Source organism: Elephantulus edwardii, unplaced genomic scaffold, assembly GCF_000299155.1.
Source record: "Elephantulus edwardii isolate Elephantulus edwardi_28Jun2011 unplaced genomic scaffold, EleEdw1.0 scaffold00110, whole genome shotgun sequence".
Lineage (NCBI taxonomy): Eukaryota > Metazoa > Chordata > Mammalia > Macroscelidea > Macroscelididae > Elephantulus > Elephantulus edwardii.
Window position 1 is genome coordinate 1375303 of NW_006399860.1, and position 26945 is coordinate 1402247.

The window sequence follows — 26945 nt, forward strand, 5'->3', positions numbered from 1 at the left end:
TTGAAGATGTATCATGGGGGTGTTGCAACCTAGAAGACACAAATTTGACTAACAAGTTATAAGTACATGAGTCCAAAAATTATGGATAAGTAAAAGAAAAGATTCTTTCAATGAAGGAGAAATTATTGACAAGGCCGTCAAGAGCCAAGAGTTCAGTGGTAATTCATGTGTTGATAAAGACATTGAACTAAGATAATGACAGTGAGGAACCAATGATAGGGAATCAATCCATTCTAAAGATAAGTAATTTGGTGATCGATTGATAAGCAAATGAACCAAGGATGGTAAAGGGCAAAGAGCCAAGTGGGATTCTAAGATGCCGATAGAGATGAGGAAGGCAAGAAGAGACGCTTAGGAAGAGATTCTAAGAGAAACCTTATTATGACTTCACATAGCACAACTCACATTTTTAACTTAGATCATACATTTCAGGTAAGTCTAGCAATTTTATCTTTACAGTTAAGGTTAATTTATTTAAAAACAAAATTCTGACTTTAACTAGAAAGCAGGGATCACATTTCAAATGGACAACCATCTTCCCAACCTTGTCAATCTTAATGAGGATCCTCAGCTGTCAGAGATGTTGCTGTACATGATAAAAGAAGGAAGAACCACAGTTGGAAAGTATAAACCCAACTCTAGCCATGATATTCAGTTATCTGGAGTGCTGATTGCTGATGATCATTGGTAAGTTAGTCTTCTTAAATAAGACACCTGTTCACTTTCCAGTAGTCTTAATGCCTTGATAACACGTGGATAAGGAGCAAAATGCTATGACTTTTCATCTTAGCCTTACCTATGCTAGAAACATCATTCATTAGGAAACAGCTGAAAGAATTTTATGGAACCCTAACATGTTGCTTTCCTTCATATTTTATTTGGGAAAGAGACTTATTAAATAAATGGAATGATCTTCATTCATAATTGTTTTACGTGTTGATCTGGCATCACTATACTCTGTACAGAAAATAGCTGAATATAATAAAATTTATGTCTCCTTGAAAAAAACTCAAAAAACCTCCCTGTGGATATGTTCACATGAGGCTTTAGTTTATACTAATTCTTTTACAGAATTCTTCAAACTCTTTAACCTGGTCTAACAGGCATACTCAGTGTTTATAGGAGCTATATAGGTCAGTTACTCTCAATATAAAACATAATCTTCTATTTTTTTCTTGGTCTTGATCTGTTATTGGTTGAGAGAAAACTTCTTAGAATTATAATTCTGTGCATAAAACAAGCTTCTAGCATGTTAATGAAATTTTTTGTTGGTTTGCCAGATTTAGAAACTTTGTTTCAATGACCTTTACATGAATGAAATGATAATAAATGTGTTGGTGGGATGGTAGTGCATATAATTTATATTGTCTCTATTGTTAACAAGATTAATCCTCATGATGCTCTTACGTTTTCATTACTGAGGCATTCTAGTCTAATATGTGAACTTATCTATAATAACAGTTTATTGATTTTATTGTTAGACATTTTGGGTTCCATGTAGAACTCAAGAAATACATTTTCAACATTTGGAAATATGTTTCTTCTTTCTGATGTGCCCTAGTCTTAATTACTTTAGCTTTATAATAAATCTTTATATCCAGTACAGAACATCCTTTTGTTTCTCAGATCTCTTTGCTCTTCTGATAACTGTTTTCTGTGACACAAATAAGGTATTATTGCCATCAGTGGCAAAGGTACAGAACAAGCTTCCAAAGAGTTGAGAATCTATTAAAGGATGAGAAAGCCCTCACTTGGCTTTCTGTTTATCATTTATTACATTCATCAGCTCCTAGTCTGGAGGGAGTTACATTGTTCTCCTTAAGGCTGTTCCTCTCGGTGGTTGAACTCCACGAGCTGCTGCTTGGGGGAAAGCAGTCATCTCCTGTGAACTCTGTAGCCTCAGAAACCCAGTGGAGGGTCAGCTATAACTTAGCCCTGACCTTACGGCAATGAGAGGTTTGAGATATATTTGAGTAGAAGGTGGAATTCCTGTGAGAAAATAGTGGTGAATAAGGGAGGTTACTCATTGAAGCCAGATTGTGAAGGTTCCAGAGTGGTAGACAAAGGAATTTCAGTAGGAAAGTAAATAGAACTAAAGGGAAGATTTTTTTTCAGGTAAATAACTCTTTACCTGGTTAAAATACTAGATTGGTGGGAGAAATGGACTATGAAGGTGAGCTATTCTTTTCTCTAAATGATTTAATTAAACTATTATTCTTTAAGCACATTTTAGAACCCAATTTTCAGAGCTTATTTGGTTGGATCTCAGCGTTTTCTTCTATTTTCTTCTTTCTCTGGAGTTTCTTTCCTGATCTTTGGATATAAATCGGTGAAAGTGTAGCATTCATAACTGAACCTCTGGTCAGAGTTCAGTTAAGTTAGATGATGGAGTAAAACTTTATCCCTTTTCTTCCTCTGAATTTCCCATTTCTCATGAGAAAAAAAAAAAAGGTTGTTGTTTCTTTCATTATTGAAGCTTGTATATAAAACCAGAAACACAGAAAAGGAAAAATGTGAAATTGTTCCATTCTTGGGTAACTACTGCTAATATTTTAATAACATTATCCCTTGGAACTTTTCTGTGTCTTCTTTTTTCTTTTTTCTTTTTTTCGTTTTGGGTGGACAAGGGTAGATATTAAAAAGTGATTGTAGTCACACTATATAGAAAAGAATTGCCACAAAGCAAAATACATAGATGCAATAGAATTTAATACAAAATGCAATAGAATTAGAGGGGCTAGCCTTTTTTCCCCCTCTAAAACTTCAGAATCTAGTTAGAACAAAGTAAAAAAAAAATTATTTTATAACAAATTGACCTGAATTATAATACCAAAGAAATAATCTTAACAGGATTGTCCTGTGTTGTCTGCTTCATATTTTTGATGTGTCCTCCAATAAATAATGTGTTTCTTTTTTTCTTTTTTAAATAATGTGTTTCTTATCTTTACAGTACTATCAACAATTTTGATGGGACAGTGAGTGTTAACCCAGTTAGAGAAGCAAAGACTTATGTAAATGGAAAACTTATCTTGGAACCCACCGTATTACATCATGTAAGTTCACCAGAGTGTAAAGAAATTGTTTGACCTTGAACAAGTCACTTAATTTCATTGAGTCCCATAAGGAAGTTAAATTAGATTAAGGATTTTCCTAGTTTTAAAATTGTTTGTTTTTTCCTAATACATACTACTTCCTTTATTCAAAGACAAAAGTTTTTCTCTGTCTTGCTTTCAAATTATTCTTTTGAACTGGTACCTGATGAGCAGATCATTGATGACAACAGTATGTATCCAGTAAAGAACTAGGTTTTAGATTCGGGACAGAAAGAGTTGAAACCTTGCTCTGCCATTTGCCATCTGTATGATCCTTAGCAAGAAGCTCTGGTGATGCAGTGGTTAAATGTTCCTTTACCATCTGTGGTTTCAAGGGAGAAAAGACTTTGCCATTTACTCCCTTAAAAGATTATAACCAGGAAACCCTATGGAGTGGTTCTACCATGCCCTGTAAAGTCACTCCATATTGAAATAGTCCTTGACAGCATACAACAAGAAGAACATGACCATTAGCAATTTATTTAAGTAGGATGACTGTATAAACACTGCCCAAACTAGAATGCTTTTGATTACAAAAGCATTTGAAAGAATTTATAATAATTACATCAGGAAAAGCAATCATAAACCAAACTGTCATGGACAGACTGAGGTTTGTGGAGTTTTTGTGCATGTATTTATATAGAAATATTATATATTATTAATTTTATTATTAATAATAATTGTTGTTGTTAAATGCCGTCAAGTCGTAGATGACTCATAGTGACCCTATGAACGAAAGACTTGAATACTTGTATAACTTTCATCCTTTCTCCAGGTTCATAGAGTTTCTGGAGGCAAGCTATTCTGGAAGTGGATACCATTCCTGCTTCTAAGCTTGTTTTAATCAGGAAGCTCCAACAAACACTGTCCACCATGGGTCACCATTCTTGCGTTTGACACATCAGTGTCACAGTGTTGAGCATCACAGCAACCACGAGTTACCTCTGTACAACAATGCACAGACCAGTGCTATACCACTTAGAAGAATGTTAGACCAAAAACAATTAAAACCAGGCCTGAGGGCCGCAGATTAAAATCACTCACCTTTGGCTTGCAATAGATCATATGTGTGTGTGTGTGTGTGTGTGTGTGTGTGTGTGTACACATGTTCTAGTGGTTTAGTAGTAATGAATTGTGCTGCCAACCCACAGTCCCATAGCTCACATCTGCCAGCTGCTCCAAGGGAGAGAGATGGCTATTCTCCTCTTGTGTGATTAAAGCTTTTGAAAACCTTCTGGAGGGTCAGCTATGAGTTGGTTCCAACTCAACAGAACATAATGACAACATCAGCATGTATATATTGACTGTACGTTTCAGTTTGCCCATGACAGGCTGGCATGTGATTGTTTCCTGATGTGATTATGCAAAATTCTTTCAAAGGCGTTCTACTTTGGGCAATATTAAATAGAGGGAGCCCTGATGACCTAGTCTGTAGGGAGTTGTGCAGCTAACCTAAAGGTGGCACTCGTTTACCAGTTCGAATCAGCCATGGCAATAATCCAGAGTTCACATGTTTATATGTATTTAACAGTGATAGGGAGGGGTAGGGCTCTACCTTTCCAGCTTGCTGAGAGGATCAAAGGAGATATTAAGTCATATGTAGCTTTTAGCACAGTACCTACAAATACTAAGCTCTCAAGATTGTGTCATTGTTACTATTAAACTCTGCTCTATTTACCTGTTTCTAAAAAGTAGAATAATGGTATGAATCTCATTGAGTTCTTTAGAGACATAATGAAGAAACAATGTACTTATTGTACAGGACTTGGCCTACAGAAAGTACTTAAATGTTACTATAAATCTTTTTATATTTATCATTAGTAATACTAGACTTCATAGAATTATTGGACATAACCATTTATCGCATTTTATTTAAACTCACTTTAATGAATAAATTTTTTATTATTGATATGCTTTAGGGTGACCGGGTGATTCTTGGAGGAGATCATTATTTTAGATTCAATCATCCAGTGGAAGTCCAGAAAGGCAAGAGACCATCCTGTCGAGATACTTTTATAAGTGAGGGTCCAAAAGACTTTGAATATGCAAAGAATGAGTTGCTCATGGCACAGAGATCACAGTAAGTATTAATGTTGCTGTGAAATAGTAAGTGTATATGAGAGGCCGGTAAGAGGGAGTTCATCACATTGCACTGGATTCCAGGACTTCATTCTTTGGGTGTTTGTTATAATCAAATCCCTTTCCTTGGTACAGTAGATGTTGTAAGTAATGATCAGGCAGTTTTACAAGTGCCTGGTAGGTGTTTTTTTCTCAATTTTTACCTCTCTCCATTTCATTATTTATTTACGTCTATCCTTTTCATTCTTTAAGTAATGAACCTAAGCCCACTACTGTGGAGTCTCAATCCTGAGGTGTGACAACTTTCAATTAGATTTTTGAGGTTATAAGTGTTTCAGGAGGAGAATGCCCATCTTTCTCTGAGAGTACCTGTAGTAGCAGTACAGCCTGGAAAACACTGTGCCACAGGTACACCTCCTATAAATCCTTTCAAAACTCATCCTTTAGTGAGATCCATCTTACTGCTGACCCTCCGGTCAGTTTTCAGTGGCTATAACTTGTATATAACTTTTATATTGCCCATCTTTCTCCCACAGCAGCTGATCACTACTGGATTCAAACCACCTGTCTTTAGGGTGGCAGCACAATTCCTTAACCGCTAGAACACTGTAACTCCTCATAGTCTCCCCTGAAAACAAACCGATTGCCATTGAGTTGATACAAATTCATAAGGACTCTAAAGAATAGAGTGAAACTACTTGATAGACTTTCCAAAGTAGCGATCTTTATAGAAAACAGACTACCACTTCTTTTCTCCCTCAGAGAGGCTGGCAAGTTTGTGCTTAACCACTGTGCCTCTAGGCGATGAATTCTTACTAATTGTAGTAGTATTCAAACAACAGACCCTGTCAAAATAACTAGGACATTTCTCATAGTCCAGCTGACTGTAAGAGTTAACAATACAAATATGTTCTTCATATTTAGGGACGAGGGGAAGAAATGTATTTACTTAAATATCAAGTATCTACATTAGTAACTAAGTTAGAAGCAAGCAACTCCTCATTGCTTTATATTTTTTATTCAGTGGTAAATATATAAAAGGGAGCTTTCTGGTGGTATAGTTAGAAAGGATTTGCACTGTTAACTCAAAGGTGGTTTGTAGACAATAGCTATGGGAAAGAGAAGTTACAGAAGTGTCTGAGAGGGACACACAATTTAATCCATAGGGAATGCACTATTTTTCCTTTTGCCCTAGTTTTAGCTCATGGAGTATTTTACAATTTCTGGCTTTTATCATTTCTGTAAAGTACAAATAAAAATAGTACTAAAGAGACGAGGTTTTATCTTAAAGGATGTGGGAGTCATTAAGCAAGTTTAAGGAGACAGATAGGAGCTGCATCCTATTTTTAGCAAGACCACCAAGACCTATGACTGGAGAATGGATCAGGAGTAGAGCAAGGTTAGAGACTTCCAAACAAATTAAGAGGCTGTAGAAGTAAATTATTTATAATTTATGAATTGTAACTTTTAATAGTGTCCAGTGGCTGGAGAAATTTAAAGAGTGTTCAGGTGATAAAATGAGCAAGGCTTGATGACGCAGTGTTAAGAGGCAGCAAGTTTGACCAGTGTGGCTGGACTAACTGCTTTGTCACCTTTTAGAATCCTAAACCTGTTTTGCCCTCTTTGTTTTGGCGTACTTACTGGTTTCTCTAGGAAAATTGGGAATGGAAACATCTACAAAATGTAGTTGCTGAAACATTGAGTTTATTGGGAGGAAAATGTTTTCATTTTCTGAAATCGTTATATATGTAACCTATTATGAGGGGACAAATCTGGTTTAATGTTTTGACTTAATCTGTTCATAGTTCAAACTCCTCAGCCTCACTGCAGGTGAAAGATGTGATGGTCTATTTCCATAAAGATTATCACCTTGGAGACCTTAGGGGACAATTCGACTACGTCCTCTAGGCTTCCTGGGAGTAGGAATTGACTTGATAAGAATGAATTTGTGGGTGTTTTGGTGTGTTTTTTTTTTTTAAATATCCAACAGTCTTACAGTTAATATACATTTGGAAGAGTATCTATATGTTGTGATGAGTGGAACTATCTTGACCACAGACCTGGCAATTATTTTGCCCTTTTATAGACTTGAAGCAGAAATAGAAGAAGCACGGTTGAAAGCAAAGGAAGAAATGATGCAAGGGATCCAAATTGCAAAAGAAATGGCACAGCAAGAGCTTTCATCTCAGAAATATGCATATGAAAGCAAAATAAAAGCACTGGAAGCAGAATTGGTAAAAGGCAGAATTGATTTATTCTTTCAGTGATGGTGTACCCAATTAATGTGTTGCTAGCTGTAAATTATGTCCCTGAAAAGGAACTAACTGGTTGTGTATTAACCATTAGGGAGTGAAGTTCACAATGAGTTTGGGTCTGATTTTACTTTGGAAACCAAGTGGTTCATAGATAGATAATAACTATTGGAAGTTATAGATGTTTCTGTCCTCTGGACAGGTAACTCAGCCCATGGTTTACCAGTAGTCTTCTGTTCTCAGCAGCCCCTTTGGGAGATATCATCCTAAAATATTTGATTAGTGATATGTGTTTAATTAAACTGCTATAGCATAAGAAGCTCTTGGCAAGTTTCTCATAAGTCAGTTTCTGGTGTATTGAATTATACCCCTCAATAATAGTTATGCTTATCAAATATTGATTAAAAAAGGATGTTTGTATTTTAGGGTACCATTTTGATAAATGCTTTGCTTTTTTTGCCCGAGTTTTCTCTTATGTTGTTCTAAAGGAAGAAGAATGCCAAAGGAAGAAAATGCAGGAAATAAATAACCAAAAGGCTAATCACAAAATCGAGGAATTAGAAAAAGCAAAACAGCACCTGGAACAGGAAATATATGTGAACAAAAAGCGATTAGAGATGGAGACTTTAGCTACAAAACAGGTAATTTCATTCAGTAGGTAGTTTGCTCAATTCTTAGTAGAAACTGGATTTTTAAATTCTTTCATTTGCAACTTTATGTACATTGACAGGAAATAGCCATATCCAAGTCTCCAGTTGAGAAGGTGTTCTCTTCTCTAAAAGCTTGTCTCGTCTTCTGGGTACTGCTCATAGATCTATTCCCTACAAAATATCATAAAAAAAAAATCATCATGCAGACATTTTGAAAGGACCTACTAATTCCAGTTTGTACCATTCCATACTGTTTTCTTTTTTATAGGAAATATCCTATGGTCATGCCAAGACTCATAGCTATTGAGTTAGAATCAACTCATAGATGATCCTTCAGGTTTCTGGAGGCTGTGAAAAGCATGGAAGGAGATAGACTATCTTTCTGGCTGGTGGATTCAAACCTCCAGAAAGGCAGTGCCCTCGGTTATCAGTGTAACTCCCTTTGCGCCAGCCACGAGGGTTCCCTGGTTAGTCATGCCAGATCATTTAAAGGAGTGAAATAACACAGGAGCAACATATGAAAGAAACAGCACAACCTTTATACCAGGTCCCAGCCAAAATGAAGCATTTTCTACTTGTGGGAAAAGAGGAACAAGCAGGCGGTTTCCTAAGGAATTCACGTAACCTTGTTCTCTCGGTTGACTGAGGTTAGAGGCATCTTTTAGGGACAGACTCATATTATCCAAGTTTTCAAGACCAAAGAATAAAACCAGAAATATCAACATATGAATACCTTTGGTCGCTTTACTACCAACTTTTAGGCCATTCTTTCTCTTGATGAGTGGTTCTCAAAAGTGTGAGCGCTAGTTAAGCAGCATCAACATAACCTGGAAACTAGCAAGAAATGAAAACTCTCAGCCTCTAATCTCAACCTGGTGAATCAGAAACTCTGGGAGTGGAGCCCATAATCCACCCTGGGTGGTTTCGTTGAGTATTCAAGTCTGAGAACCACAGCTCTTAGCTGCATTTGGAATTTTTATATCTCAAGGCTTAACTCAGCAATTTTATTTCTTTTTCCTAAATTTAGAGATTGATGTGTGGAAAAAAACTGTTACCCCAAACACTATACTAAGTATTACCCCAATACATGCTGTTGTTGTGTGCTGTCCAGCTGGAACCAACTCATAGCTGACCCTTCAGTGGGTTCAGAGTCAATAAATTGCACACAAGGGGATTGTTCATCTGTCTGCTGTGGAACAGCTGGTGAATTTGAACTGTACCTTTATTGATACATAGTGACAGTGTATTTATAAGCTAACTCTAGGATACAAACTTGTTAGTGAACTACTTAAAAAAATTTAGTAGAAAAAACTGTTGTATTACTTAACTCTTAAAAGAAAGGTATAAGACTTATTTGCATCAAACATTTTTGACTTTTAAAATTTGACTTCTTAGTAACTATTCCTGACTGTGGAGTTTTGGAACAGTTTTCTTGTTTTATTTTGTTCAGTTTTTTTACTACTAAGGAGAAGAAAAAGGCTAATAAAAAATTTCTAACTTTGTAATAGGCAATCAGTTCTTTTAAAAGAAATCTTACAAATTACTAAAAATTATTGGTGTTTAATAAGACATACTATAAAAAAATTTAATTATAATTGTACCAGTATCAATCTGGTTTTTTTCTTTGCATATTCTCATATATGGTTCTATATCAATTAGGCCTTGGAAGATCACAGCATCCGTCATGCAAGAATTTTAGAAGCTTTAGAAGCTGAAAAGCAAAAAATTGCTAAAGAAGTACAGATTTTAGAGCAAAATCGGAATAATAGGAATAAAACATTTACAGGTAAATGTAATTATTTCAGCTGTTACTTGCCAATATTATATATGTTGTTTTATGTACTGTACTTACTAAGATGTTCGAATTTAGTTGTTTTTGTATACATGTAAAATGCTTTAATCTAAATGTTGCTAAATAAAAGTAACATTTTTGTGACTATTTATGATATTTTGTTTTTAAAACATATTGTTGTGTGCTGTCAAGTAGGAACCAATCCATAGCTGACCCTCCAGTGGGTTTTCAGAGTCAATTAATTGCAGGGGAAGAGATTGCCCATCCTTATCCCGTGGAGCAGCTGATGGATTCACACCATGTGACTTTGGGATTGCAGCCCAATTTCTTGCCATTAGGCCACCAGAGCTCCCTTTTTAGAACATAAGCAAAATAGTAAATAAAATTCCAAGCATTATTTTAACATATAACATGTTTTATAATTGTGATACATTATGACAACTCTTATTTTGTTTATGTTGTTGTTGTTGTATATGCCACGGAATCAGAACCAACCCATAGTTGACTCTCCAGTGGGTTTTGAGAGGCAATTTATTGCAAAGGAGGAGATTACCCATCTTTTTTGTGGAGCAGCTGGGGGATTTGAGTCTTTGGGTTGCAGCGCAGCTGCTTACCACTAGGCCACTAAAGTTCCCTATTTTATATGTTGTTGTTATGTGCCATTGAATCACCTGTGACTCAAAGCAAACCTATGTAAAACAGCTCTGAAGCCTGCCCTACCCTGTGCTAGTCTTACTAACTAACACTCCTACCCCCATTACCCAGTCCTCTCATCCGGGGCCTTCCTCTCCTGCACTGTCCCTCCACCCTTCCAAGCATGATGTCCAAGGATCAGTCCCTCCTGGGAGTCCTCCCTTTGGTGCCCAAAGTATGTGAGATGAAGCTTCAAAATCCTACCCTGCAAGGAGAAAACAAACTGGTTTCACCCTCTCCAGGATAGACATGTTTGTTCTCTTGGCGGTCCATGGTATGTTCAACACTCTTCTGCAGGACCATGACTCAATATTCTTCTGTCATCCTTAGCCATTGTCCAGCTCTCTGATGCATAGCAAGTAATTGTGAAGACCGTGGCATAGATTGTACTTATTCATTGAGTAGTCTGTTTCATTTTAGACTTAGACTTTAAAAAAAAAGTTCTTCATGTTTCCATGCAGACCACAGCATGTTTTAAGTATAAACCTTCTCCCCTTCCCCTATTCCCTTATGGACAATCTCACACAAACTGCTAAAGTAGAGAATTTGAGTTAAAAAAAATCCTTGCATATATATTATTTAACTTCAATGGTTATTGGTGCATGTTGAATCTTGTTTCAGTTTTATCAACCACTGGACTTCCTGAACCATTCTAAAGAAAATCCTAGATTGTGTGTCTTCACTGTCTATCTTTAGTTTAAATAAGGACTATCTGTCTTTCTCACTCTTTTTAGCATAACCACTATTATTATCACATATGAGCAGCTGGTGGATTTGATCCATCTGCCTTTGGGTTGGCAGCACAACTCTTCTCCACTAAGCCACCAGAACCATTCTGAAGGAAATCCCAGATTGTATATCTTCATTGTATATCTAATTTAGATGAAGACTGTCTTATCTTTCTTTTTCCACTCCGATAAGCATAACCACTATTATTACTTCTTCTTGTTGTTATTTGCTGTTGACTCGCCTGCGACTCATAGCGATCCTATGTACAACAGCCCTAATCCTGCTCTATCATGTGCCAGTCTTATTGTCTCTGACACATCTATCCCCATTACCTCAGTCACTGAATCAATCCTTCCCATCGAGGGTCTTCCTCTCCTGCGCTGTCCCTCCACCCTCCCAAGCATGTCCCTTTCCAAGGACTGGTCCCTCCTGGCAACATGTCCAAAATATGTCAAACAAAGCTTCATAATGCTTGCCTCCAAGGAGCAGCTCAGTTTAACCCTCTCCAGGAAGAACCTGTTTGTTTTCTTAGCAGTCCATGGTATATGCGATACTCATCTCCAGCACCACAGCTCAAAGGCATCAATTCTCCTTCTATCATCCCTAGACATTGTCTAGCTCTCTTATGCATAGCAAGTGATTTCAAAGACCATGGCCTGGATCAGGTGTACCTTAGTCTCTAGACTGAAATCCTTATTATTACTGTTGTTATTGTTATGTGCCATCGAGTCACTTGCGACTCATAGCGACCCTATGTACAACAGCCCTAAACCCTGCTCTATCCTGTGCCAATCGCACTGCCTCTGACACACCCATCCTGATTTACCCCAGTCACCGAATCAATCCACCTCATAGAGGGCCTTCCCCTCCTGTACTGTCCCTCCACCCTCCCAAGCATGATGTCCCTCTCTAAGGACCTGTCCCTCCTTACAACATCTGAAAATATTAATGATTTCTTAAATCATTCATGTTGGATCTGCTGGTAATCTGTAGGGAGTTGCACTACTAACCAAAAGGCAGCGTCTGTCTGGCAGTGTGAATCCACTTGTGGCCCTTGGGGATAAAGATGGGCAGTCTCCTCCTGTTCAGATTACAACCTCTGAAACTACATGGGAGAGTTAGCAAAGAGTTGGTTCTGACTTGATGGCAATGAGAGTTTGAGATACTCATGAAATATCTATTCCATATTTACATCTCAGTTATTCTGTAAATATGTTACTACATTTGGTTTATTTAGTCCACACATGGCATTTTATATCACCGAAGCCTCTCTTAATGTGTACCTTCTTTTTCTCTTTCCTTCCCCACCTTCCCTCCTGTTTTACCCTGTCATAAGGATCCTTCCCCTTCTCTTGTCTTCCCGTCTACTTGTCATTTATTTGTGGAAGAATACCCCCAATTCTGGATTTTACTTATTGTATCTCTGCAGTGTTCCTCAATAGACTCCTTTGTTCATGAGTCCCCAATTAAACAATAATTGGATCCGCAGGCCTATCAGATTCAGCCTTAATATTTTAGCAAGGATAGTTTGTTGTTGTTATGTGCCATTGAGTTGCCTGCGACTTATAGTGACCCTCTGCATATCAGCTCTGAAGCCTTCCCTATCCTGAGCCAATCTCATCTGCAACAGACCTAATCCCATTTCTCCAGTCACTGAGTCAATCCATCTTATCTTGGGTCTTCCTCTCCTATGCTGTTCCTCTACCCTTCCAAGCATGATATCTCTCTCCAAGGACTGATCCCTCCTGGCCCTGTGTCCAAAATATGTGAGATGGAGCCTCAGAATCCTTGTCTCCAGGGAGCAGCCTGGTTTCACCCTCTCCATGACAGACCTGTTTGTTCTCCTGGCAGTCCATGGTATATTCAACACTCTTCAACACCACAGCTCAAAGGCATCAATTCTTCTATCATTCTTAGTCATTGTTCAGCCTTCTAGTACACTGCAAGTACCATGGCTTTCTTCAGGCACAACTTGTTCTCCAGCCTGATATCTTGAGTACTTTGGAGAGGTCCCTGACAGCATACTTTCCCAGTGCAATTTGTCTTTTGATTTCCTGACTGCTAGTGCCAAAAGTGTTGATTGTGCCAACAAGCAAGCTGAAGTTAGCAACCTCAATTTTTTCTTTGTCATGAAGCTGCTGCTAGGCCTACAGTAGTGACAAGCTTTGTTTTCTTGATGGTGAGCCTCAATCCATATTGAAGACTAAAGTCCTTGACCTTCTGCAGCAAACACCTTATGTCCTCTTCAGTTTCACCAAGCAAAGTTGTGTCATCTGCATAATGCATGTTGTTGAGAAAACTTCTTTCAGTCCTGATGCCACATTCCTCCTCATAGAGTCCAGCCTCCCAAATTATCTGCATATAGATTGAAAAGGCATAGAGATAAGATGCATCCTTGATGCACACATTTCCTAATTCAGAAACATGCAGTATTTCCCTGCTGTGTTCTAACTACTGCTTCCTATTCCAGGGATAGGTTTTGCATGAGCACATTTAAGTGTTCTGGTATTCCCATCCTTCTCAAGGTTAGCCAGAATTTGTTGTGATCTACACAGTCAAATTCCTTTGCATAGTCAGTGAAATACTGGTATTCCTCTGATACTCTCTGCTTTTGGCCAAGAGCCATCTAACTTTGACTGTGATGTCCCTTGTGCCCCGTCCTCTTCTACGTCCAGCCTGTATGTTTGGTAATTCGCTGCTGATGTGATTTTGCAGTTGTTTCTGGATAATCTTCAGCAGAATCTTGCTTGCATGTGATGTTGCTGATATCTTTCAATAATTTCCACACTCTGTTGGGTCACCGTGTTTTGAAATGGGAATAAACACAGATCTCTTCTATTAAGTTGGCCAGGTACTCGTCCTCCAGATTTTTTGGCATAACCCGGTGAGGACATTCAGGGTGGCATCTGTTTGTTCAAATATGTCAGTTGATATTCCAATTTGGAAATTATGCACTTAGTGATAGAAATGAGGCTGGAGACAGAATGACAGAATTCTACACAATCAATAACCTATTCTCTACAAACACCTTTTATAAGAAACATAAATGGCAACTGTACACATGGACTTTACCTGATGGTCTACACAGGAATCAGATTGACTACATCTGTGGGGAAAAAAAAATCATTGGATAAGCTCACAATCAGCTGTGAAAATGAGGCCTGGTGCTGATTGTGGAACAGACCATCAACTACTTATATGCAAGTTCAAACAGAAGCTAAAAAATCAAATTCGTAAGAACTAAAGTTTGACCTCAAGTCTGTCCCACCAGAATTTAAAGACCATCTCAGGAACAGGTTTGAAGCCTTGAGCACTAATGAGCAAAAACTAGATGAGCTGTGGGAGGATATCAAGAGTGTCATTAATGAAAAATGCAAAAAGTCACTGCACAGAGGAGAAAGAAAAGACCGAGATGGATGTCAGAAAAGACTGAATATTGCACTACAATGCTGAGAAGCCAAAGCAAAGGAAAGAAATCAAGATGTTAAGAAGCCGAACAGAATTTCAAAAAGCAGCATGGGAAGACAAAGGAAGTATTATAATGACATGTGCAAGGAGCTGGAGTCAGAAAATCAAAAGGGATGAACTCATCATTTCTTAAGCTGTAGGAACTGAAGAACAAATTTAAGCCCCCAGTTGTAACACTTAAAGATGCTGAAGGCAAAATGTTGAATGACCCAGGGCATCAAAAGAAGATGGAAGGGAGTATACAGAGGAACCATACCAAAAAGAACTGGCTGACACAGAAGAAATTCATGAGACAACATATGATCAAGAGCCTATGGTAATGAAGGAGGATTTTCAAGCTTCACAGAAGGAATTGGCAAAAACAAGGCCCCAGGAATTGATAATACCAATTGACATATTTCAGCAAGGAGAGTAGTATGAATAATATTTATATTTGATTAAAGAGGTAAGTTGTATTAATACACCTTTTTATTCCTGTTTGGGCCTGGGATGCAGTGCCTTGCAATAAATCTTTGCTTTTTTAATGTATGTGAAGGTGAGCTTTATGCTTCTGAAAAAGTGAGGGGTTTTGTTTTTTCTTTTAATTGGCATTCTGGGTATAAGTGTGACTGAATAAAACAGAAACTATTTATGATAAAATATTAATCCCAAATTAGGAAAAATGAAATTATAGACTAAATAGTTCACTTTTCACTTTTTGCAAAATTCATATGTAAGTTTAAAATTAAGGGAAATAAATGGTGATCCTATATAGTATATAGTATACTTTACCTCATAGTTTAAAGGAATTAGGAATAAGGAACTAACAAAACTGGAAACTACAAAAAAAGAAAACTTTACAAGAAATTAGAAAGAAAAACGTTGTCTTTATTGTTTCCTTTCTTACTAAATCTTTTATTCTTTCAGTATAAATAGTTGGACTTCCCCTCCCCCATTTTACCACAAGTGAAATCCTCAGTTTATATGAAGAATATTTTATTTCACCAATAATGTTTGAAGAAGTTACATAAGAAGCACTTTTTTCTTTCTGCAAAATATTAAAACTGTTCATGTAAACTTATTATTTGTTTTTGTCACTTGTTCAGCCTAGAGAAATATGTTCGTGCTCATAAATGTATTTTGAATCTTCTCTGTGTTAGTTCAGCCAAATTGGAGCTCCATGAAACTCTCAGTGATGATTCAGGAAGCCAATGCCATCAGCAACAAATTAAGAAAATACTTTGTTTTTGGCAGGTGGGTAATTATTATATTAATTGTAAAGTACTATTTGGTTTAAACTATTTTCATATATTTTTAAAGAATTAGTTTCACTAATGTCAAAGTCCTCTAATAATGCTTGGCTGCAAAAAGGCAAGGGTCAACTTCTAAGGAAATATTAAAGCTACTTCTTCAAAGCTTATTCTAGAGTAAAAATAGCTTTCAACAGTTAACATACTAACATACTTTATAAACAAAATCATTTCAAATGTTTTGAAAACTTTATAGTTTTCTAAAATCTGGTCGAACCTCTGAAACAATGACCTTTAGTCTTCCTTTGAACATGGAGTAAAACTCACCCCTGTGCCTCAGCTTTCAGCTGAGCAATAAACTGACCCCGAGGCGAACAGTAACACCAAGGGGGCAACTATTTCTGAGAATAGTCAGCCACTTACACTCAAAAAGGATGAAGTTCAGAAAGGTGCTCTAGTGGTGTAGTCTGTAGTATGTTGCACTGATAACCAGAAGGCAGTGTCTTCAGAGGTTCGAATCATCCAGCTGCTCCATGAGAGGAAGATCAACATTCACCTCCCATTAAGATTTACAGCTTCAGAAACCCAAGGAAGGGTTGCTATGAGTCACAGTTGACTCGATGACAGTGAGAATGAGTGACTCTTCAGAAGACAAGAAGAGGGAAGACAGAAGAATTAATGGAAATAAGAATCATAGGGAATGGGAAGAGTATAGTTGAGCTTCATAATTTATTTCATGAAACAAAGTTTGGCTAAGTGGTTGAATGGAAAACTATTTTGCTTTGTAAACTGTTTTGAATCATAATAAGAAAACCTTCGTTTTCCTGATGAGTTGAAAATTTGTTTATATTTTCCTTTTTAAAAATTAATAAAAATGACTGGATACTTTTAAATTTAATTTGTGTGTGTGTGTGCAATAAAGAAGTTATATTAAGTGGGTTCTAAAGTACAATTTGGAAGCTGTGGTTGCCTACAAGGTAAAGAGTTGCTCTGCCAATCCAAAGCAGGCAGTCCAAATCCCCTAACTGCTCCATAGCAGAAAAATGGGAAATCTCCTCCCATGCAGTTTACAGCCACTGATAATCTGTTAGAGGGTCAGCTTTGAGTTGGTTCTGACTGTACGGCACATGACAACAGTGAAGACTGATACTTGCTAGTTCCTTCTAAGTTGGTTCTGATTCCTGGTGATCTCAGGAGTATAGTATTGAATTACTTCTTAGTGTTTTCAAGGCCATGACCTTTAGGAAGCAAATCTCAAGAGGCACTGCTGGATGGATTGGAACTAGTAACTTTCCAGCTTGTGGTCAAGTGCTTAATGGTTTGAGACACCCAAGAACTCCTTAGCATGATTTTTACTATATTCAAACTATTCGTCTATGTAAAAATTTAATCATGAGATGGAATTTTTGTTGAAGTTATTCTAATCTAAAAAATACTTAGTATATAAATGTGTATTTTTGTTTTAAGATGAGCCTTTTTCTTCTTTCAGGCATGACATAGCAGATAAAGGAAGTCCTGAAACTTCCGTTCAAGTTCAAGTTCGTAACCTACAACTAGGGATTTCAACGTTGTGGAGTCTGGAGAAGTTTGAGTCTAAGCTTGCAGCAATGAAAGAACTTTATGAGGTTTGACCTTTTATTGGCACTTATCAAAGTTCCTAGTTTTTGGAGGCATGTTGTTTAGGAAGTGGATGCCACTTCTGTTTCCAATAAGATCCTATAAAATATATAAAGATGACATTTCCATTAAATTTTTTAAAGAACATATAATAATTTTCACACTACTGAAAACGATAAATATTAACAATTATGTGTGTTGCCTTTAGTCTTACATGAAAGAGGCTTTATGAATTTGTTTTAACAAATTAGTTATAAGTGTATTAGAGAAACTTAGAATGTTAGCAAATTATTAGAGAAACTTATTTGATTATATATTTTTAGTGTACATTTATATGTAGGATTTAAAAAATCCAATAAAGCAGTTTACATCATTTGAAATTAAATTCCTTTGACTACTGATGTGTGTTTTTACATTTGCACTGTTTCATTTTTGTGTCAGGTAGAAGTTATTGTGGTGTTAATAACAAGTTATCCTTAAAACATTCATTAGATAGCAAATGATTTCTTATTATATTACTCTTTGTTAACTGTCACATTATTTTTAAGCAGTGTTACTCAGTATGGAATTTTGCACAATTTAGAGATGAACAGTAATGAAAATAATAGTAAGAACAGGATGCTACTAAATGATTAATGCTTGAATTGTCTTAATAAGAAATAAAAGAATGTAACGTTCCACACAATCTAGAAGAATAAAGCAAGTGACGAAACTATTAGCTGTGCTAAGAAAAAAATTAGCTGCGTGTGCCACTTATCTGCACACTGCATATCCAGTCAATTAACTAAATACCTGCCTTAAAAATTTCTTAGTGTGTCCTGGACTGGTCTCTTGCCTAGAGCAGGTTTCTTGCCTGGCATCCCCTACCCTGCAACTGGAGGCGCCTGGCCCAGCCACCTGGACGCCTGAACCTACTGTCTGAAGGACCTTACCCTGCTGCCTGGACACTCCTGCTGCCTGGATGCTCCCGCCCACCTTCTGGAAGCCTGGAACTGGCCTTCTGTCAGGAAGTCTCAGCCCTGCTGCCTGGACACTCCGCCTGCTGACTGGAAGTCCTTATCGCACCACCTGGAAATCCTGGCCTCGCCACCTGGAGCACCTGGCTCTACCATCTGGACTTTCTTACCCCAGTGCCTGGAGGATGACCCACTGCTGCTCCTGTGAACTGTGCCAGAGTCAGCAGTATCACAGGTGAACCCATTTCATTTCCTCTTCCCTCCCAAACCATGAGTTGCCTTTAGCCTGGAGCACCTTGGACTGGCCTAGTTGCAGCAGTTGTCTCACAGAGCGGGCTGCTAATTCGCAGGCCTTATCTCTCCTGAACTGAATCAAGTCTTCCCTTGAGTCAAAAGTTCAGAGAGAAACTCAGGCAGGGTAGCTGCACCACCCTCCTCTGGAGCAATGACATCAGACCAAGAGCCTGCTATCGCCTCAGGTGTGAAAAACTCTACCACAGCAATGTCACATAAGAAGCTGGCTACCTCACACCCTACATAGAACCAAAGCAAGATGTCAGCAGCCCCCCACCCCCAAATGATACAAAATCAGTGGATTTCCTGAAGCCAGAATATCTGATGGAACTTTTTTTTTATGGAACTTTCTGACACAAAATTTAAAAGAATAACAATTAAATATTTTCAATGGGTGAAAGACAAACTTGAAGAATTACAGGACATGACAAACAAAAACCAAGAGGAACTTAAAAAAAAACAAAAAAACCCCCAACAGATAAAACAAACAAGGCTCTGGAAAAATAAGAAACCACAGTTCAGAATATGAGGACCAATGTTTCAGTGCTGTCAAGATGTTGGAGGGACATATGAACAGAGTTGAAGAGATGAACACAGAACCAGTGAAATAGAAGATGGATTGTCACCTCTGATCTGCTAGATCAAAAAGGAAGGGAAAAGAAGAAAGCCTAAGAATGATGTGGACACCATCAAGAGGAATATAATGCACATAATTGGAATCCCAGAATAGGAAGAAGTAAGTAAAGGCAATGAGAAAATTGTGGAATAATTGCCAGCAGAAAACTTTTCAGGCATAAATGATAGTGCTGCAAAATATAAAAAAACAAACATTAACAAAACTGAAGAAGGAAATAGACAACACCACTATAGTAGTTGGAGATTTCAATACACCACTCTGCAAAAGATCAAGGACTGAAGCTCAACATCAAGAAAACAAAGATTCTAACCACTGGGCCAGTTGGCAGCATCAGTATGGATGGTGAAGAGATTGAGATAGTTAACAATTTTAATTTACTTGGCTCCACAGTCAACACTCTTGGTAACAGCAGCCAGCAAATCAAGAGACGAATTGCATTGGGAAAATCAGCTGTGAGGGACCTCTCAAGAGTACTGAAGAGCAACAATGTCAGACTGGAGACTAAGGTGCGCCTGATCCAGGCTGTAGTCTTTGCAAGACATGCTTTGCATCAGAGAATTGGACAGTGAATACGGTTGATAGAAAAAGAATTGATGCCTCTGAGCTGTGGTGCTGGAGAAGAGTGTTGAATATACCATGGACGGCTGGGAGAACAAACAGGTTTGTCCTGGAGAGGGTGAAGCCAGAATGTTCCCTGGAGGCAAGGATTCTGAAGCTTCGTCTGACATATTTTGGGCATGTTGCAAGGAGGGACTGGTCCTTGGAGAGGGACATCATGTTTGGCAGAGTAGAGGGGCGGCGAAGGAGAGGAAGACCTTTGATGAGATGCATTGATTCTTTGACTGGAGAGGTGGGAATAAGTGCATTTGAGATGGCTAGGTTGGCACAGGATAGAAAAGTGTATAGAGCTCTTGTACATAGGGTCGCTGAGTCGCAAATGACTCGGTGGCACATAACAACAACAACAACTCTCAAACCCCCCCAAAAAAAACCAAAACAAAACTACCAACCAGAAAAAAATTCAACAAAGATGCTGAAGAATTAAACCACACAATAAACCAAATCAATATATATATATACACACATACATACTACTAATGCACCCACAGTATACCATTTTCTCCAGTGTATATGGAACATTCTCCAGAATATGTCATGTTTCACATTTTAGGTCACAAGGCAAGCATCAATAAATAAAAAAACATAGAAATAATACAAAACATCTCAGACCACAATGCTACCAAATTAGAAATTAATAACAAGAGGATAAAGGAGAAAAACCAAACATTTGGAAGCTGAACAACTTGCTTGAGCATAGTGGGTAATAGAAGAAATAAAAAAAGAAATTAAAAAGCTCCTTGAAACAAATTACAGTGAAAATACAACTTACCAAAACCTCTGGGAAACAGCCGATGCAGTAATCAGAGGTCAATGTATAGCAATAAACAAACATATGAAAAGGCAAGAAAAAAAAATTGACACTCTAACCCAATATCTCAAACAATTGAAAAAGAACATCAAGAAAACCCGACACCCTCTAATAAAATTGAAATTATAAAAATTAGGTCAGAAATAAATGAAATAGGAAACCGAAAAACAATTGAAACTAGAAACAAAACTGGGAGTTGGTTCTTCAAAAAGGTCAATAAAATCAACAAACCACCAATAAAACTAACAAAGGAAAAGAGAGAAAAGACACAAATAATCTGAATAAGAGATCAAATGGGCAATTTCCCAACAGAACCAACTAAAATAAAAAAGGTTACCAATGCAAGATCATGAAAAATTATACTCAAAGAAATATGAAAACCTAGAGGAAATGGACAAAACTTAGAAACTCACAACCTACCTGAACTCCTTAGAAAGACAAACAAGGTAGGAGGCATCTCACTCCCTGATTTCAAATCCTACTACACTGCTGAGGTGGTGAAGAGAGCGTGGTACAATCACAGATACATAGATCAGTGGAATAGAATTGGGAACCCAGAAATCAACCCATCTACCTATGGTCAACTGATTTTTGACAAGGAGATGAAATCAATGAAGTGGGAAAACGACAGCCTTTTTAACAAATGGTGTTGTCAGAATTGGAAAATTATCTGCAGAAAACTCAGGCAAGATCCACACTTTACACCATACACAAAAACCAACTCAAAGTGGATAAAGGACCTGGGACTAAAACCAAGGACTATAAACTTCATTAGAGAAAAGCCTAAAAGAACTCTAGAAGCCCTAATCCACAATGTGAACAGTCTTCCAAGCATCCTGAAAAACCTAAAACCAGCAGAGGATAAAGTAGATGAATGAGACCTTTTAAGAATTAAATCCCTATTCACTTCAAAAAAACTTCTCCAACAGGGTAAAAAAGGAAAGCCACAGACTGAGAAAAAATATTTGGTAATGACATGTCTGATAAGGGATGGCTCGTAACAAAAAGAAGCAGCACCATCATCATTATGATTGTTTTTTTATTTTATCAGGAATGCAGTTGGTTTATACTTTTATCAAACAGCTTGTTCTTTTGTATTTTAAATGTAACTGTATTCTGATTTTTCCCCCCTTTGTGTCTGTTTCTTTATTCATAATTATTTTGTTTTTCTTAGAGTAATAGTAACAAGGGTGAAGATATCTTTTGTGATCCTGAAGATGAATGGGAACCTGACATTACAACTGCTCCAGTTTCTTCTTTTTCTAAGAGGAGGTAAAGATATTTTTGTTCCTGTTTTTTTTATATTGTGGTTTCCATATATATTATTTCCTTATTTTTAAAGAACTATCTATTATTGTGATAGATGTGTCTGTGAAGGAAACCCAGAAATGTCAGAGGAACAGTATGTTACTGATCAAATTACAGTATTTAGGGCATTACATTGTTTATCAGTCAGAGGAGGAACAAAACGTCCAGTATTTCATCATGTAAATCTTTGTGAGCAACTTAAAAGAACATAAATCTTATTTTCTATAAAAATGAACAGTATTCATTATTTTTAAATTACCCTTCCTCAGGAACTTGGCATATTTTCTGATATTTTATCCCAAGTTACAGAATTTTAAATATAGTCCATGTTAGATGAGCACCACAGAAGAATAAATCATGGTGATAGAAAACTTCTAAATATGACAAATGTTGCTTGTTAACAAAAAACATAAAAGACTTCCAGCAAGTAGATGCTTTTCAAGGAAAAACTAGTTTGACTCAGGCCTGAGACACTTAGATTATAGGCAAACTACTGTAATGGAAAAAGCTAGGTGGTTGAAACCAATTCAGCCCTTTAATTTGATTTTTAAAATAATACTTTGAGGACTGCTACCATATCCTGATGACACACAGCTGAATTAAAAAAATACTCCTTCTCCTCAAGGCCCAAGAATTGAAAAGGTCTGATAGAAAAACTAGAGAGAAGAGTGAGGTCTTATACATATTTAAAAGGATTTAGAATTTTATGAAGAAGAATGTGGCATCAGGATTGGAAGACTTATCAACAACTTGCATTATTATTCAGATGACGCAACTTTGCTTGCTGAAAGTGAAGAGGATAAAAAAATACTTGCTGCAAAAGATCAAGAACTACAGCCTTTGGTATGGATTGCATCTTAACATCAAGAAAACATAGGTCCTCACTACGGGACCAATAGCAATATGATAGATGGAGATAGTACTGAAGCTGTATATGATTTCATTTAGATTGGAACAACAATCAGTACCTTTGGTACCAGCAGGTAGAAAATCAAGAGATGTATTATTGCATTGGGCAGATATGCAGTCAGGGACCTCCTCAAAATGCTGAAGAGCAGTAATGTCAGTTTGAATACTAAAGTGCACATGATTCAGGCCGTAGTCTTCTCAATCACCTACTTACTATGCATCAAAGAACTGGACAATGAATAATGACAGAAGAATTGATGCCTTTGAGTTGTGGTGTTGGAAAAGAAGACTGAATGTCCCATGGACTGCCAAGAGAACAAACAGATATGTCCTGGAAAAAGTACAGCTAGAGTACCCCTTGAAAGCAAAGTTGGCGATGCTTTGTTTTTCATCCTTTGGACATGTAGGTAGGCAAGGTTATTCCTTGGAATAGGAAATGCTTGGAAAGTTGTAGGGTCAGCAAAGGAGAGGAAGATCTCCAATGAGGTGGATTGATGGTGACTTCAGCAAAGGGCTCTATTTTGTCAGAGATGATGAAGATGGCACAGGATAGAGCAGGGGTCAGGTCAGCTGTTCGTAGGGTTGTTGTGATTCATACTTGACTTGATAACACCCAGCAAGAACAATAGAAGTCACTGGTTACCAGGTTGAGAAGAAGGGGTCAAGGATGATACCTAGTTTGAGCAACTGACTAGAAGAATTGTTGTTTCTTGAGATGGAAAGTCAAGTGAGTTTGGTTTTGAAATAGTTTGAGGGGCCCAGAGGACATCTAGGTGGCTATTCAGTTCTATAAAGTATAATTGAGAATTTTTAGAGTATATGTATCAATGATATTAATGCATCAACAAAACATCGTCATCTAGAAACATCTACCAAGTGTTTCATAAGCATGATTTCATTTAGTCCTCACCCTACACTTATTAGGGTGTTCTGGTGGCCTAGTGGTAAGAGGCTGCGCTACAATCCTAAAGGCACACAGTTTAAATGCACCAGCTGCTCTGTGGGAGAAGGATAGGCAATCTCCTCGCACTGGAGGGTCAGTTATGGGTCAGTTCTGACTTGATGATACCCAACGACAACAACATACACCTATTGGAATAGGTACCAGTGCCATAATTTTATAAATGAAGAACCAGAAGATTTAAGAGGCTGAAGTTAGAATTTGGATAAGAAAGATCTAGTAATTTAACATCTGCTTTTCTTTATTGATTAGTGATACTGCCTCCTTTGCATATGAAAGAATAGCATCTTCCAGTTTAAATTAGTTTGATTCTTTGACTTTTGGGTTTTATTGCACTACAACACCTTCAGCTAGTGACAGCTGCAAAATCCCTTTAGATTTCCAAACCTTTTTAATCCTCTCTCACTGTTTTTGTCAATATTTATATTTAACTCATTTATATAATTTTCCCAAAGAGATACCAGTACTCCATAGCAGCCTTTCACTATTTTGTTTTCTGGATGCTAACTACAATACCATGGTTGTTGTTGTTATTGTTTACCATCAAGTCAGAACCAACCCATAGCTGACACTCCATCGGGTTTTCAGAGGCAGTTAATCCCACAGGAGGAGATTGCCCATCCTTCTGCAGAGCAGCTGGTGGATTCGAATTGTATGTCTTCGGGATTGCAGCACAGCTTCTTGCCAAATCATTAGTCTTAGTTACACAGTAACAGAATTCATCAACAAAAGGGTGACTTTCATAAGCAAATGTATTCCCTCTCAGTTTAGGAGGCTTGAAGTCTAATTTGGAGTGCAGGATGTAAGAGAAGGAGTTTTCTTTGCTGGTTCTAGAGGAAGATCCATGTTTCTTTCTGCATATGTAGGCTGGCTTTCCTTGGGGATCTGTACGATTTGGCCTTCTCCTGTGTTGAGAAGTGTCCCAGCACATGGTTCTTGGCTCAAAGGACTTGCTCTCCTCATGTCTCTTCTGTCTTGATGCTAGTGAGTCTCTCTCCCAGCCCCCACCACAACCTCATTCTTTGCTTTGTTCAATTCACTTTTCCTTTTATCTTTCATAAGACAAACGATGATGTAGGTCACACTCCAGGGAAACTTCCCTTGCGTCTGAGCAGGACTGTGATGTGATTAGGAGGGCTCTAATATAAACTCAGTATGTTCATGGCAAGTGACAGCTCTTGGTGTCACTATTTTCCATAGGTAAAATGGAAATTCTAATATATACTTACTCTGCAGGGTTTCTCATGAAGATTAAATGAGTTCATGTAGTTACTGCTCTTTCTACTTCTAAAACCAGTAGGTTAGTGTCCCTCAAGAATACACATGTATCAGGGAGCTCTGGTGGCCTAGTGGCAAGAAGCTGCACTGTAATCCCAAAGGTGTGTGGTTCGAAACCAACACATGCTCTGCTGGAGAAGGAGGGGCAAACTCCTCCTGTGCCAGTAGGATCCAGTTCGATGGTACACCTAAATAAGTAAATAAATAAAAATTTAAAAATAAAAAAAGAATACACACATATTGATACAGAGCATACTTGTTTTATTGTGCTTCATTTTATTCCACTTTGGATATACAAAGTTTTCTTACAATTTGGAGATTTTGTGGCAGTCCTGTGTCAGACAAATAAGTTTTGCAACAACATGTGCTCATTTTGTATTTCTGTATCATATTTTTATAATTCTCACAATATTGCAGATTTTCCACAGTAATATTGCATACATCACAGACTACAGTGTAGTGTTGATAGAATTTTCATATGTACTGGGAAAACAAAAAGTATATGTGGCTCACTTTATTGTGATAAATATACAGGTATCCAAAAGAGACACAAACCCACTGTCATTGAGTCACTTGTGACTGAATATCAGCCCCATAAGACAGAGTAGAACTGTTTGAAGATAAAGTATCCAAGGCTGTCATTCTTTACAGAAGCAGATTGCCACATCTCTCTCCACAGGTTTGATATGCTGGACTTTCCATGAGTAACTGAGTTTTTAAACCACTCTGTCACTAGAGTGCTTTCTCTTTCTCTCTCTCCAATTTGAAATGGTTTTTAATAGATGCATAAAATAGGTAACTGGTTCTGATCCTTTCAGAAACAATAGTTGTCATAGCAGGAGCAGCTGCTGCTTTATATACATATATAAAAATTAATATTTATATATAGACCCATTGACTTACTTTAAGAAATTGGTTCATGTAATTTTGAAGCTGTAAAGTCCAAAATCCGGACTTCCAAGATCTGTATATCAAATGAAGCAATGATTTAAAACAAAACAAAACAACAACAAAAACGCAGAACTTATCACTGGAACTAACTCATAGCAGACCCTCCAGCAGGTTTTCAGAGGTTGTCATTCACATAAGAGGAGATTGCCCATCTTTCTCCCACATAGCACCTGGTAGATTTGAACTGCCTGCCTTTGGGTTTACAGCGGAGCTCCTTCTTAAGCCACCAAGCTCCCTAAATGGTGATTTGGGGTGGAATTAGATGGCTAAGGTTTGCAATATTTAAGCCAATATAAAACAAAAACAAGTCCACTGCTCTCAAGTTAATTCTGACTCAGCAACACTGTTGATAGAGAAGCACTGCTCCATTGAGATTCTGAAAATCTTTACAGAAGCAGACTGCCTCTCTTTCTCCTATTCAGCTGCTAGTGAATTTGAACAACTGTCCCTTTGATTAGCATCCCAACACTTAAATCTCCCAAAAGTGAAAACCAGGTGTAGAAATCCATCAAATTCCTTTAGATTTTAGAATTACTAGTTCCTTATTGTTTTTATTACAAACAGAAACTTTGTGTAATTAGAATAGTGACTCATAATATAAGTATTAGTACTTAATAAGCA

General features: G+C 37.4%; 1 protein-coding gene across 1 annotated transcript in view; it reads left to right on the forward strand.

Moving 5' to 3' along the window:
- The window catches only part of KIF14 (kinesin family member 14), a 71274-nt gene that overhangs the window by 26892 nt on the left and 17437 nt on the right, over positions 1–26945 (forward strand). The window contains exons 13-21 of the mRNA XM_006892114.1: positions 503–687; positions 2951–3053; positions 5012–5172; positions 7258–7405; positions 7912–8064; positions 9733–9859; positions 15895–15988; positions 17474–17609; positions 22092–22189. Coding sequence (XP_006892176.1) covers positions 503–687; positions 2951–3053; positions 5012–5172; positions 7258–7405; positions 7912–8064; positions 9733–9859; positions 15895–15988; positions 17474–17609; positions 22092–22189 — 1205 coding nt within the window. The remainder of the gene's footprint in view (positions 1–502; positions 688–2950; positions 3054–5011; positions 5173–7257; positions 7406–7911; positions 8065–9732; positions 9860–15894; positions 15989–17473; positions 17610–22091; positions 22190–26945) is intronic.